The sequence below is a fragment of the Ornithorhynchus anatinus genome, chromosome 5 (assembly GCF_004115215.2).
Source record: "Ornithorhynchus anatinus isolate Pmale09 chromosome 5, mOrnAna1.pri.v4, whole genome shotgun sequence".
In the NCBI taxonomy this organism is placed as follows: domain Eukaryota; kingdom Metazoa; phylum Chordata; class Mammalia; order Monotremata; family Ornithorhynchidae; genus Ornithorhynchus; species Ornithorhynchus anatinus.
In genome coordinates, this window is record NC_041732.1 from 47,775,285 (window position 1) to 47,790,804 (window position 15,520).

At 44.6% G+C, this 15,520-nt stretch overlaps 1 protein-coding gene across 1 annotated transcript in view; it reads left to right on the plus strand.

Annotated features, from left to right (window-relative positions):
* The window catches only part of MYO9A (myosin IXA), a 227,547-nt gene that overhangs the window by 43,008 nt on the left and 169,019 nt on the right, over positions 1 to 15,520 (plus strand). The window contains exons 3-4 of the mRNA XM_029065937.1: positions 12,033 to 12,127; positions 14,582 to 14,644. Coding sequence (XP_028921770.1) covers positions 12,033 to 12,127; positions 14,582 to 14,644 — 158 coding nt within the window. The remainder of the gene's footprint in view (positions 1 to 12,032; positions 12,128 to 14,581; positions 14,645 to 15,520) is intronic.

A 15,520-nucleotide genomic window follows, 5' to 3' on the forward strand; every position in this document is an offset into this window, starting at 1 on the left:
AGGACAGGTCTGTTCCAGTGAGTTAATGTGTGAGTTTGCAGTTAAAAATCTTTACTGGTCTTATTGAGTAACTGTTTGAATGATTCACAGCATTTATCAGTAGATGACCTTTGCTGAGTCCATTAGTGGAGGTGTAAACCACTGCTTTTGAGTGCTTTTCTATACCTGGGAGTAGGAAGTGTGTTTTATGAGAGCAGGCAGAGCAATGGGAAAGAAGGGAAAGAAGTCTTCTCACATGTAGAGTTTGATTATTTCAAAATAATTTGCTAGGGATTGCATTGTAATTAGCAAGGCATCCAGGAAGTACTGGATTTTTAATGTTGGTGTTTACTACGAGGGCTAGTGTCATCACTTTGGAAGCCTTGCCAGTGGGAGTATAAAATTGATATCATTTGAGATAGTTCAGTGAAAGCAAACTCTTGTTTTCCATCAGAAGTACTCGATAAGTGAGGAAAGGAAAATCATAGTGAAGTTAAGTATTTGTTTTTCTAAATAGATGTTAATGGGGTTTTCTTGATGTTTTGGGGGGGGGAAGTGCGGAGGGGTCATATCTCTAAGAAAAGTTGGTCACCAGCCTACTTCTTTGAACTTGAGGCATTCTCCCAATTGTTACAGGAGATGAAGAAAATCATGAAAATTAATACAAATTGGAAGGTTCATCCAAGATTGCCCAATATATATGGACTACATTGATTTTTGAAAATAAGAACCCAATAATATTTTATTTAAATTAATCTCCTTAGAGGCTTAACTACGTACACACAGGGGTACAGGAAAGTGACTGCTGTGGTGAAGCAGTATTTAATCAATCAGGCAGTGGTGTCTGTTGAGCAGTTACTGTGTACAGAGCACTGGACTGAGCTCTTTTCTGCTATTCAAGAAAAAGGTCTGCATGAGCTAACGGTAAGGAGGACTCTGACATAGATGATTCCTGGAAGTCCCTCTTCCTTTCCCCTCCCTCACCAGAATACCGGATATTCCTTTACTGACTCCTACTCCCCATATTTAACTTCAGTGTCTTTTTTCCTTGGAGAGAATCTTATTTTAACAAGCTTCCAGGGATTCCAGAAATAATAAAAGACATAATAATGACAATACTTAAAAAGCAAAGACATATCAAGTACTGGAACCACCCCAGGACTGGAAAGGGGACAGGCCAGCTGAAAACCAGAAAAATTGCCCCCATTAGCAGTTTTCTTTGATGGGTTGGGATATTTCACCTGCAGCATGAAATGGTTGTACTATAGAACCTATTGATTATGGTATTTTAGGAACAGGCTTATGAGAGCATGTTTTAGGAAAAAATATGTTTATGGCCTTCCTGAGAATGCTTACAAACCTATTATACTTTGGAGTGGCAAAAATGAGTGAATATTTGGTGTTCCAAAGCAGAACTGTAACATATAAGGCAGTAATGCCAACATATCCCTTAAGGTTAGTTTATATTGATCAATTGATGATGTTTATCGAGCACTTAATGTGTGCAGAACATTGCACTAAACACTTTACAGAGTTGATAAGCATGTTCCCTGCCCACAAGGAGCTTACAGGCTAGAGGGGGAGACAGACATTTAAAATAAATTGCAGATATATGCATAAGTGCTCTGGGACTGAGGGTGGGATAACTAAAGGGAACAAATCCAAAAGCAAGGGAGATGCAGAATGGAGATGGAGTGAGGGAAATGAAGGCTTAGTCGAGGAAGCCTTCTTGGAAAAGATGCGATTTCAGTAAGACTTTGAAGGCAGGGAGAGCGTTCATCTGTCGGATATGAAGGGGGAGGGAGGGAGTTGCAGGCCATGGATGAGGGGGTCAGTGGCAAAGTAGAAGAGATCAAGGTACATTGAGTAGGTTGGCATTAGAGGAGCAAAGTGACCATCCTGGATTATAAAAGGAAATCAGTCAGATCAGATAAGGAAGGCCAAAGTGATCGATCTTTAAAGCCTATGCTAAGACATTTCTGTTCTCTGCTGGGCAAAACACTGGGGATTCTTTACTTGAGAAACATGGACTGATTTATTTATTAGTTTGTTTTTTAAAAAAAGAAAGTGATCAAGCAGCCAAGTGAAGTATGGACTTGTGTGGGGAGAGACAGGAGGCTGGATTGTTAGTAATAGTTTAGATGGAATAGGATAAGTGCTTGAATCAACGTGTAGCAGTTTGGAGAGGAAAGGTTGGATTTTAGTAGTGTTCTGAAGGTAGAACCAACAGGATTTGGTGACAGATTGCATATGTGGGTTGACTGAGAAAGATGAGTGGAGGATAATGCCATGGTTTTGGGCTTGTGAGGCAGGGAGGGTGGTAGTGCTGACAGTGATGGAAAAGTCGGGGGAGGGGAGGGTCTGGGTGGGAAGATGTGGCGTTCTCTTTTGGACTTTTTAAGTTTGAGTTTTCGGCAGGATATCCAAGAGGAGATGTCCTGAAGGCAGGCGGAAATAGGAAACTGCAGAGAAAGATCTGGGCTGGAGAGGTAGATTTGGGGATCATCTGCCTAGAGATGGTAGTTGAAACCATGGGAGCATATGAATTCTCCAAAGGAGTAGGTGTAGGTGGAGATTAGAAGGGGACCCAGAACTGAGCCTTGAAGTTAGGGGGTGAAAGCCAGAGGAGGAGCCTGCTAAAGAGACTGAGAATGAGTGGTTAGAGAGATATGAGGAGAACCAGGAGAGGAAGATTGAATAATGTTTCCAGGAGAAGGGAGTGGTCCACAGTGTCACGAACAACTGAGTAGGCCAGGAGGATTAGGATGGAGTAGAGACCATTGGATTTCATTCATTCATTCATTCAGTCATATTTATTGAGTGCTTACTGTGTGCAGAGCACTGCACTAAGTGTTCAGAAAGTACAATTCGATAACAGATAGAGACAGCCCCTACCCAACAACAGGCTCACAGTCTAGACGGGGGATACAGAAAACAAACAAAAGTAGATCTGTATCAGTAGCACCACAATAAATAGACTTATAGATATATACACATCGTTAATAAAATAAATAGAATAATAAATATGTACAAATATACACCAATGCTGTGGGCGGGGAAGGGGGTAGAGCAGAGGGAGGGAGTAGGGGCTATGGGGAGGAGGAGCAGAAGAAACAGGGGATTCAGTCTGGGAAGGCCTTCTGGACAAGGTGAGCTCTCAGGGCTTTGAAGGGGGGCAGAGAGCTAGTTTGGCGGATGTGAGTTGAGTTTAGTAGAGAGGGTGATGTTGAGGGCATCAGTTTGTGCTGCCAGGAAAGGTAGTTTGGATATGGAGAATAAATGGGGCATGGTGACTGGAGAAAATTGGTGTAGGTCCAAAGATTGGAGGTTTCTGTGGAGGAACATCACAGATTTGCCGGAAGTGGGTTTGTGAGACAGAAGGCAGGCGAGGAGCTTGTGGTCAGATAAAGGGATTTCAGTGTTGGTGAGAGTGGAGATGTATAATTAGTTTCAATAAAAATATTAATCCCTGTGCCAAAAGAGCAGATGAATGAGCCAGGAACATGGAAAGATCCTATATGATCCCCTTCAAATTAATTGGTTGTTTTTATTGCCATATTGTAGTGTAAATGCTTTCACTGACACAGTCTTCTCTCACTCTGATAGTTCCTTCTCTGTCCCTTTGACAGGCTCCTCTTCTGCCTCCCACCCTCTGACAGCATAGATTCATCTAGGCTCAATTCTAGGTCCATTCTTCAGCTATACCCACTCCCTTGTAGAAGTCATTTGCTCCCATGGCTTCAACCTCCATCTTTACGCAGATAATTCCCAGATTTCTCTCCTGCCCTGCCCTTTCTCTTCCTCTGTAGTCTCTCATTTCCTCCTGCCTTCAAGACATCTCTACCTGGATGTCCCTCCAACCCCTCAAACTAACCGTGTCTGAAACAGATCATATTTCTAAAAAAAGTTTAAGCCATGTCTCCCCACTTGTTAAGAACCCCAGGGGTTGCCCATTCACCTCTGCATCAAATACAAACTCCTTACCACCGGCTTTAAGGCACTCAATCAGCTCTCCCCCTCCTACCACCTTACCTTGCTGATTTCCAACCACAGCCCAACCTGTATACTATGCTCCTCTAACCCCAACTTCTTCTTTGTCCCTCAATGTCATCAAACTCGCCACTGACCCCTTGCCCACACCCTCCCTTTGACCTAGAACTCCCTCCTGTTAAAAATATGCCAGAACACTACTCTCCCCATCTTCAAAGCCATATTAAAATCACATCTCCTCCAAGATGCCTCGCCCAATTAAAGCCCTCCTTTCCCTGGCTCCCTGTTCTTACAGCGTCTTCTATGCGCTTGGTATTCGCCTCACAGCACTTAAGTTCCTCTCTGTAATTTATAATAATGTCTGCCTAACCCTCTTGACTGTAAACCCCTTGTGGGAAGGGAGCTTGACTACCATCTCAATTGTATTGTACTGTCCCAAGCGCTTAATACTGTCTGCACAGTAAGCGCTCAAAAAATGCTGCCGAGTAATTGATGAACTTGAGATGCCATCCAGAAGCCTGATGGCATTGTAAGTAGAGCTATTTCTGATATTTCATAAGAGATTAAGAAAACTGTTATAAAATCATGGTGGTATGAAAAGCAAAAGAAAAGAAAGTATTGTCATTAGCCAATCAGTTTCTGGTATTTTTTTTTTTCAAAAGGGAGCTATTTTATCTGACAGAATTTTAAAATTGTGTTTCACTTTAAGATTTGCAGAGTACTTTTCTTCAGGGATTTCTAGACATCTGCAGTATTTTATAACAAAGTTAGTATTTCTCAAGTCATAAATAAAGCTAGAGAGGTAATAGTGCTGATGGGGGATGCAAGGAGATTGACAGAGCAGAAAGAAAAATGGAGAAAGAAAAAGACTGTGACCAGCTTGTACAATGGGGAAAAAAAGCAGTTCTCAGAGAAAAAGTAGGTCTGACCGTGACAACATATTGATGGCTGCACTTTTAAAAATTTGGGCCCACAGCAGAACTATAGTAATGGGTCAATATTGAGAACCAACTTAGGCTGTTAGCCCCATGTGGGACAGGGGCTGTGTCCAACCTTCTTAACTTGTGTCTCTCGCAGCTTTTAGTACAGTGCTTGGCACGTAGTATGCACTTATCAAGTACCATAATTATTATTACTGCACCCAAAGCCTAAAGTGTTTAAAAGGATATAGTAGAGTCAAAAGACACAATCCCTGTCCTCATACATACAGTCCAGCAGAGGAGTCCAACAGAAATAATTATAGATTTGGGAAAAGAATGGAAATGCACTTGTGTGTAAAGAAAAAAGTATGCAAATTGAAATTTACCAAGGTGCTAGAGTTGACTGTGAGCCGCTGGCCGCTTGACTTTGAGTCTGATCGGGTAGGGTCGGCTCGTCCCCCGACCCTGCTCATCGCCTGCTTATTAACACTATTGTAGTGTGCCTTACTGTAGCATGTTGCTATATTAGCGATCTTGCTTGTTATTGTTTATTGTCGTCAGACTTTGAATTTTGATCAGGTCGCCCCTTAATCGAGTCTACCCCCGACCCTGATCATCGCCCCTTTTATTAACACGACTATATTATATCATACTGTATCATGTTGCTATATTAGCACTACCGTATTGTATCATACTGTATATTCGATTTCGTTTAATAAACGATTTCGTTTATTACTGTTTATTGTTGTCAGTGCTGCCACCCACCTCTCTGGCCTCGCCATGTCCCTCCTCCCCCCCTCCCCCCTCCCCCCCCTTCCTATCCTCCCCTTCCCCTTCCCCTCTCTTGCTCAGTTCTTTCCCACTCTCTCCTCTGTCTCCTCCCCCCCTCCCCTCTCCCTCCCTAGAACCCCACTTTACCAGCGCTACCCCTCTTCCCCCTCCCCCTACTCTTCCCCCCACCAAACCCCCTCTTCACCCCTTCCCCCCTCTCTCTTCCCCACCCATGCCCCATCCCAGTCCTCTTGACCCACCGCTACCCCTCATCCCCCTCTCCCCGTCCAGGGCCCCGCCACCTCCTTCCCATCCAAACCCTCCCCTCCCCCCCACCCTTCCCCCCCTCCTCCCCTTGCACCCACAGCTACTTTCAAGTGTGGCCTCTGGAACCCCCACTCTATTACAGGTAAGCTACCTTTCATCCATGACCTTTTCCTCTCTCGCTCTCTCCTCCTCCTCGCCCTTTCGGAAACGTGGCTCTCTCCCGAAGACACGGTCTCCGCCGCCGCTCTCTCCAGCGGAGGCCTCTCCTTCTCCCACTCCCCCAGACTCACCGGTAAGGGAGGAGGCGTCGGCTTCCTCCTCTCGCCCCGTTGCCGCTTCTGCACTATCCCTCCTCCCCCCTCCCTCTCCTTTCCCTCCTTCGAAGCCCATATCATTTGCCTCTACCACCCCCTCCAGTTACTTGTCGCCGTCATCTACCGCCCTCCCGGTCCCACCTCCGACTTCTTCAGCCACCTTGACCCCTTTCTCACCTTCCTTCTCTCCTTCTCTCTGCCCACTCTGATCCTCGGAGACTTCAACATCCATATGGATGTACCCGACGACTCCTCTGCCGCCCTCCTGCTATCCCTCCTCGACTCTGCCGACCTCCTCCTCCACCATACCGCGCCCACTCACCGACTCGGTCACACCCTCGATCTCATCATCTCCTACCGCTGCACTATCTCCTCCCTCACCGACTCTGAAATCCCTCTCTCTGACCATAACCTTCTCACCTGCCTCATCTCTCACACTCCCTCCCCCTGCAAATCTTCGCTACTGCCCCACAGAGACCTCCGCTCTCTCGATCCCATCCGTCTTTCCAATAGCATCTCTCCTCACCTTGCCGCCCTGTCCTCTCTTCCCACTCTCGACGATCAGGTCTCCGCTCTCAACTCCACCCTCTCTACTCATCTCGACTCTCTCGCCCCCCTTTCCCTCCGCCGCTCTCGCTCCACTAACCCACAGCCCTGGATCACCTCCTCCGTCCGCCTCCTACGCTCCTATGCTCGAGCTGCCGAGCGCTGCTGGCGAAAGTCCAAGCACCAAGCCGACCTCACACACTTCAAATTTATCCTTTCCTGCCTTAACTCTGCCCTCTCCTCCACCAGGCAAAGCTTCTTCTCCTCCCTCATCGACACCCATGCCCGTCACCCCCGCCGATTGTTCCGGACCTTTAACGCTCTCCTTAGGCCCCCTGTTCCTCCCCCTCCCCCATCTCTCACCCCCAATGATCTGGCCACCTATTTCCTCACGAAAATCAACACGATCAGGTCTGAGCTCCCCAAAGTCACCCCTCCGCCTCTCCCCTCCCCCCCACCAACCCCCTCCCCTACTTTCCCATCCTTCCCTGCAGTATCCTCAGAGGAGATCTCCTCCCTCCTCGCAAGTGCCACCCCCTCCACCTGCGCCTCGGACCCCATTCCCTCTCACCTTCTTAAAACCATCGCCCCTGCCCTCCTACCTTCCTTAACTTCTATTTTTAACCACTCAGTCTCCAAGGGCTCCTTCCCCTCTGCCTTCAAACATGCCCTCGTCTCCCCCATCCTAAAAAAACCTGCTCTTGACCCCACTTCCCCCTCCAGTTATCGCCCTATCTCCCTACTACCCTTCCTTTCCAAAATCCTAGAACGAGTCGTCTATAATCGATGCTTAGAATTCCTTAACTCCCATTCTCTCCTAGACCCCCTCCAATCTGGCTTCCGTCCCCTCCACTTTACCGAGACTGCTCTCTCTAAGGTCACCCATGACCTCCTTCTTGCCAAATCCAATGGCTCCTACTCCATTCTAATCCTCCTTGACCTCTCTGCTGCCTTTAACACTGTCGACTATCCCCTCCTCCTCGATACCTTATCTCACCTTGGCTTATGGACTCTGTCCTCTCCTGGTTCTCCTCTTACCTCTCCAGCCGGTCATTCTCAGTCTCCTTCGCTGGAGCCTCCTCCCCCTCCCATCCTTTAACTGTTGGAGTTCCTCAAGGGTCAGTTCTTGGCCCTCTTCTGTTCTCCATTTACACTCACTCCCTCGGTGAACTCATTCGCTCTCACGGCTTTGACTACCATCTCTACGCAGATGACACGCAGATCTACATCTCCGCCCCTGTCCCCTCCCCCTCCCTTCAGGCTCGCATCTCCTCCTGCCTCCGGGACGTCTCCACCTGGATGTCGGCCCGCCACCTAAAACTCAACATGAGCAAGACTGAGCTCCTCATCTTCCCTCCCAAACCCGGTCCTCTCCCAGACTTCTCTATCACCGTGGATGGCACGACTATCCTTCCCGTCTCTCGGGCCCGCAATCTCGGTGTCATCCTTGACTCGTCTCTCTCGTTCACCCCACACATCCTATCCGTTACCGAGACCTGCCGGTTTCACCTCTACAATATCGCCAAGATCCTCCCTTTTCTCTCCACCCAAACGGCTACCTTACTGTTACGGGCTCTCGTTATATCCCGGCTAGACTACTGTGTCAGCCTTCTCTCTGACCTCCCTTCCTCCTCTCTCGCCCCGCTCCGGTCTATTCTTCACTCCGCTGCCCGGCTCATCTTCCTGCAGAAACGATCTGGGCATGTCACTCCCCTTCTTAAACAACTCCAGTGGTTGCCCATCGACCTCCGCTCCAAACAAAAACTCCTCACTCTAGGCTTCAAGGCTCTCCATCACCTTGCCCCTTCCTACCTCTCCTCCCTTCTCTCTTTCTACCGCCCACCCCGCACGCTCCGCTCCTCTGCCGCCCACCTCCTCACCGTCCCTCGGTCTCGCCTATCCCGCCGTCGACCCCTGGGTCACGTCCTCACGCGGTCCTGGAACGCCCTCCCTCTTCACCTCCGCCAAACTGATTCTCTTCCCCTCTTCAAAACCCTACTTAAAACTCACCTCCTCCAAGAGGCGTTCCCAGACTGAGCTCCTCTTCTCCCTCTACTCCCTCTGCCATCCCCCCTTTACCTCTCCGCAGCTAAACCCTCATTTTCCCCTTTTCCCTCTGCTCTTCCACCTCTCCCTTCCCATCCCCACAGCACTGTACTCGTCCGCTCAACTGTATATATTTTCGTTACCTTATTTATTTTGTTAATGAATTGTACATCGCCTTGATTCTATTTAGTTGCCATCGGTTTTTACGAGATGTTCTTCCCCTTGACGCTGTTTAGTGCCATCGTTCTCGTCTGTCCATCTCCCCCGATTAGACTGTAAGCCAGTCAAACGGCAGGGACTGTCTCTATCTGTTGCCGACTTGTTCATCCCAAGCTCTTAGTACAGTGCTCTGCACATAGTAAGCGCTCAATAAATACTATTGAATGAATGAATGAATACATTGTTAGGAGGATGTGATCTGGAGGGAAGAAAAGTTAATCAGGGATAGTTTCTTGGAAGAGGTGGGACATCCTTAGAACTTTGAAGATAGCATTGTGGTCTGGCAGACCTAAAGGGGGTAGAAATTGCAGGCAGAAGGAAGAGCATGGGAGTAAGGAGTCACAGGCAGAAGACCCAAAATTGAGGCACAGTGAGATTTGTTTGGAAGAAAGAGTGCACTTTATAGTGTCCAGAGAGGAAGTTACTGATAAGAGGAAATGAGCTGACCGAGTACCTTAAAGCAGTTGGGCAGGAGTTTGTGCTTTATGTGGAGAGGAATGGGTAAACTCTGAAGATTTTGAGGAGTGGAGAGACATGTTTTAAATGTTTGTTGTTGTTTTTTTAAATGATCTGGGCAGTAGAGTGAAATATGGATTGGCGAAGGGAGAGGCTGGAGGCCAGGGAGGAGGGTGATTGAGTAGTCTAGTCAGTAGAAGACAAGAGCCTGGGCCAGAAACGTACCAAAAAATGTATGGTATTTAAAAAATAGTGTCTCTCTCTCTCTCTCTCTCTCTCTCTCTCTCTCTCTCTCTCCCCTTTTGGTGCCTCAGTTGTTATTTTCGCTACCTCCCTGCAGGAGAGAAGTCATTTACATGCTTTTTCCTCACTATCTTCCACTTGACATTCCAGGTGTACAAAGTAATGAGAATATTCCTCAGCATTTCAGTGGAAATCAGATGGAATGTACTGTGGAAAAATATCAGAGCAACTTCCTAAGGGGAGTAGTCCCATATTGGAAAAAGGCACTGCCCCTTCATTTGTACCCCATCAAAGTGGAAATATGCTCACCCTACCCCCTAACCATCCCGTGCACCCCCCCCCCCCCCCCCCCAGCCACACACACACAAACCCAGAGGAAGGGAGGTATAGGTTGGCAGCTTTCTTCACTGTCTGCTTTTTTGTAAAATAAGTAATGTGTTGGGGAATGGGAGGGAGAGGAAATGATTGACGATGCTGAGCATTAACCCAAAATTGTTCTTTGGATATCCTCAAATTAGAATCATGGGGAAAAGCCTGCTGAATTCCAAAGGGGTTATGAATTTTGAGATTTCTTATTGCTACTCTGACTTGCAAGAAGTTACTTCAGGGTGCACACATTTGCAATTAAGCCTCAGAAAGTCTTAACAAATATTGTCACCTGGATATAGCTTGAAATTTTTTATTACAGTTGTATGAAAATTGCATAATGTCAATGAATTTTGAATCTCCCTATGTATTGCCTCAATATCGTTTTTGGATTTTCCTCCATGCCTCTAGGTTTTTCCCACTTCATCCCTTCTTCCCCAACTTGATTAGCATCCCATGTCTACTCGTAATCATCTCTCTTGTAATGGACAGTCAGTGTAATTTTTTGAGCACTTACTGAATGCAAAACACTGTACTAAGCTCTTGGGAAAGTAAAATATAACAGATATATTTCCTACCCACAAAGAGCTTACAGTCTAGAGGGAGAGACAGGCCATAAAAATAAATAAATTACAGACATGTACATAAGTGCTGTGGGACTGGGAAGGGGAGATGAATAAAGGGAGCAAATCAGCGTCGGCGGCAAGGTAGACAGGATCGAGGTGTGGTGAATAGATTGGCATTAGAGGAGCCAAATGTGGGCAGGGTTGTAGTAGGAGAGCAGAGACATGATGTAGAAGGGGGCAAGCCAATTCAGCTCTTTAAATCCAATGGTAAGTAGTTTCTGTTTGAAGTGGTGAAATAGTGGATAGGGCACGGGCCTGGAATTCAGAAGGTCATGGGTTCTAATCCTGACTCTGCCCCTTGTCTGCTCTTTGACCTTGGATGAGTCACTCCACTTCTTTGGGCCTCAGTTTCCTCATCTGAAAATGGGGACTGCGAGCCCAGTGTGGGACAGGGACTGTGTGCCACCCAATTTGCTTGTATCCACCCCAGTGCTTAATGCAGAGCTTGGCACATAGTAAGCACTTAAGAAATACCACATTGTTATTATGTGGAGGGGGAAGGGTGACAACTGGAGGTTCTTGAGGAGTGGGGAAACACAGACTGAACGTTATTGTAGGGAAATGATCTGGGCAACAGCTGATCCAGTCCATAGTAGAGTGGGGAAAGAGACAGGAGGCAGGGAGACCAGCGAAGAGCTGATACAGTAATCAACCTTTCAGTGTAGTCTACCCCTCCTTGTTAATGGCAGAATAGCACTAAATACAGTAAAATGTAAAAATGTGTAATATATTTACATATTTTTGAAATATAAAAGTGTGAAAGTAGTTTGGGTGAATGAGAGGTCTGGAGTGTAAGCTTGTTGTGGGCAGGAAATGTGTATACCAACTCTGTGTTTATTCTCCCAAGTGGTTTGTACAGTGCTCTGCACACAGTAAGCACTCAATAAATGCCATTGATTGATTGGAAGGAATGAGTTTGATATATCTATTGACTTCAGTTCCTATGACTTGCAGTTCAAGACAACTTCCCAAGATGATTCTGCTGCAATTTGGGAATGACCTCAACTCTGATTTCTCTATCAATTCAAGACTTGGGTTTTTCAAAATCAAATACAGTATTTTAAGTGAAAGTATTATCTGTTGTCTTTCTTTACCAGTAGTAGTTAATCAGTAAATGGTGTCCAGAGGGGCAAAGCAGTCATTTAGTGTTGAAAACGCTTAATTCCCTCCCTTACTCACTTCTCTCTGAACATTACAATAGCAGTTCTAAAAGCCCGCAAGTAAATAGGATTTGTGCAGGATGTAAATCTTGAAATAGTGATAACAGCTCCTCCTTTTTATTTTGACAGGCTTTTGGAAATGCAAAGACAGCACACAATAACAACTCCAGTCGTTTTGGCAAGTTTATTCAAGTAAATTACCAGGAGACAGGCACTGTGCGGGGGTAAGTGGCAATCAGAATTGGTTAAAGGATTTGGAGTCTGGTTACCTTGAATTTATATACTTGAATGTACAAAACAGCTATGTGTAAACTCTGTAATATAATTGTTGTGCAGCATAACCTATTGAATTATTCATCTACAGCCACATTTAGGGAAAATTATAGTACAGTTGTGCCTTTCCCTGGCTAATATGGGAATATCTCTCAAACATATAAGTTCCATGGTTCATCCAGCCATCCTTTCTGGAGAACAGTGTTAAAAGGAGAGAAAAAAAACTTACCAAATTTCCAGAAGCTGAGCTAGTGCAGAAGACACAGTTCAAATAAATAAGTGGAATGGGTATCATGTTGGTCCTTTAATAAGTTCCAGACAGGCCAGAAGTTGACGTATCTTAAGAGAATTTTTCCTTATGCCCCCCAAATATTTGGGAAGGCATTTGAAGAGATGGAGTAGAGAGGGTCTAATTTCCAGTTTGCTCAGAGCTGATTTGGTTACCATTTAAAATAAAATGATGGCAACTGTAGAAGGCTTGGAAAAATGCGAGAAGTTTGTGGAGTTGAAGGAAATTCAGACACGCATAAACACATCCCCAAACATTTATGACCTCCACCAGAACAGTTCTCTGTATTATTTCATCCCTCCCTTTCTCGGCAACTCCCCTTACCCTGTGATTTCTCAGCCAATTTATGGGTTGCCATTTCCACCCATCCCATATGAAACTAGGAATTATTCTTCCTGTGAAGACGTTGCTTCTCAATGGGCTTATATAGAAAGTCTTCAGCCATAAACACTTTCCAAATTTAATTCCCCATTCTCTAGGATTAAACTCCTGTTTCTGAGGCCCCCTCCCCGCTCCTTGTGTTTGGAAAAACCCAGTCAGGATTCATTCCCTCCCAGAGTCGCCTGCTCAGCACACACATCCCACTCTGGATGCCAGCTTTCATGAGACACTCTGCCTGGGATCCCAAAACACCTTTTGATAATAATAATAATGATGGTATTTATTAAGCACTTACTGTGGGCCCGGCACTGGGGTGTATATAAGCAAATCGAGTTGAACACAGTCTCTGTCCCAAGTGGGGCTCACAGACTCAGTCCCCATTTTACAGATGAGGTAACTGAAGCACAGAGAAGTGAAGTGACTTGCCCATGGTCACACAGCAGACAAGTGGCAGAGCTGCAAGAATCAGCCTGTTTCAGTATCATCCACCTAATGTTCTAGTGCAGGAAGTACAATTTCTTAGAATGAAAAAGGGGAATGAGAAATCTCAACTGTTAGTATGCAGCAACTACTCTCTGTACTACGAACAAGAGCAAGATAGGGCGGGACTCCCACTTCTCCCATAAAACTGATATTTTTGACTAATCATGTGTTAAGTAAAATTAACAATGTAGTACATACTGCACACACATATAAAGTTGTCTCCTCCTAAAATCACTTGGCTTTCTGTACAGGTAAATAGCAGTGTTGGAGAGGGTACCCTAGTTCTCTAACAGTATTTCCTTCAAACGTAGTCAGAATGTACATAGTGGGCTAACTGAGTGTTTTAGCATTTTGACAATCCTGCAGTCACTGACTCCTTGCCCAGGGTAATGAGTTTTTGATCTCCTGGTTGTATGATGTGTGGTTTTATTACCTACTTGGGAAGCATGATCTCATTTTTGGGAAATACTGTGTTCCCTAGCCTCACCACGCCTCCACCAGATCAGTCTTACCTGGCCTACCAGTATTGCTTTGTTAATAAAAGAGAATTGCTCTTGTCCAAATTATGTTGTTCGTCCAGTTGTTGCATCTATGCAGTTTTGTATTTCATCTTTTGAATTGTCTGCAGAATTCACAGGCAAATGATAATTTTGTTTTCTTTTTGTGATAGATGATAAGGAAAAGATACAACTTGAATTTTCAGGGAAGGGGTTGAATTTGCAGTGTTTTCGATTATTATAGAAACTTTTCTTACACTTTAAAATTAAATGTTGAACCTATTGAGGGAGAATAAATATGGACTGTAATATTATTGATGAAGTCATTTTTCCTTATCCCTCATGTTAGTATATACAGTAATAAGTGAGTAGTTATGTATAATGTAAGAGAAGCCTAATAATTGTGTTGAGCATTAAGTACAGTGCTATCGAGGCCTGTTAGTATTAGTGTTCTGGTGTTAAGGTCAAAAAGGGAAAATTATTCAGATCTCTTAGTCAGAATTTCCTTGTACATCTAGGCCACGTGGATTATCCCATGAAAACGGCTGGGTTTTTAGTAGAGCCAGCCTGGGATCAAACCAAAAACCTCAAAGCCAAACATAATGTTGGGCCTGGGCTGTGTAAGGATTTACATAACCAAGTAAATCAAAACAGAAATAAAGCTTTGTCATTGTGGTATTCTGAAGAGTACATTAAATTGTCCCAATAAATCGAGTGTTGAATCAGCTCATAATTTATTTTTCCCCCCTCCTTAGGGCTTACGTTGAAAAGTATCTACTGGAGAAGTCTAGACTAGTTTATCAGGAGCACAACGAACGGTAGGTGTTTTTACATACTTTTTTTGGCAATGTAAGATTGATTGGATGGAAGGAAGGTTCTTAGAGCCCCCCTTTCAGTGGGAATATAGATTTTGGACTATATTACACGAATATGTGACGAATTGATTTACCAACCCCTATTTGCTTCTGACTTGGCGTAATTTTCAAATTATGGGACAAATTCCAACTGAAGTATTTTGGATGTTCTTTAAATGCTGTAATAATTTCTTGCATTGCATAAAGTATCTTTGAGGAGCATTTCACTTTTATTTTATCCATTTACGATGAAATCTGGAGAAATTTAGGAAGTAAAAATTACGACAGTTTTTCAGCAAGGATTTTGCTAAACAGCATGTGTGTGGTCAGGAGGTTCAGACCTCCCATTTTAACCATCTGCCTTCTACTACTGTTTAAATAATACACTAGAATCACACTTTTTTTTAGCAAATTCGCCTACAGATGCATTATGTTCAACCATAAACTAGTCTTTGGTTAATTGCATTTTTATTTTCCTCATTTGTATGTAATGTTCATTTTAGTGCTTTCCATTTTTTTGAAGTATAATTTTTTCTCACTCATTTCTTTACCCTTCATTCCCCACACAAAAATTCCAAAATCTTTATCAATAGACCATGTATTGTCTAATCAACTGTTGTTTTTTTTTAATGCTTCTCTTCTGAGACCATTATTCTTGCACTCTTGTCTTAAATTGTGTGTATTCTTTGAGGTCATGGAAAAGGAACTGTTGCAACTAAAATGATTCTATTAACTGAGATGAAGCATAGCTTAAATTCCTTAGCAGGCTGAGAGCCTCTTCTTCTTGGAATGGCAGTGCTTATTACTGGAGTTCTAATTCCATGCTCTCAAGGTTAAGCA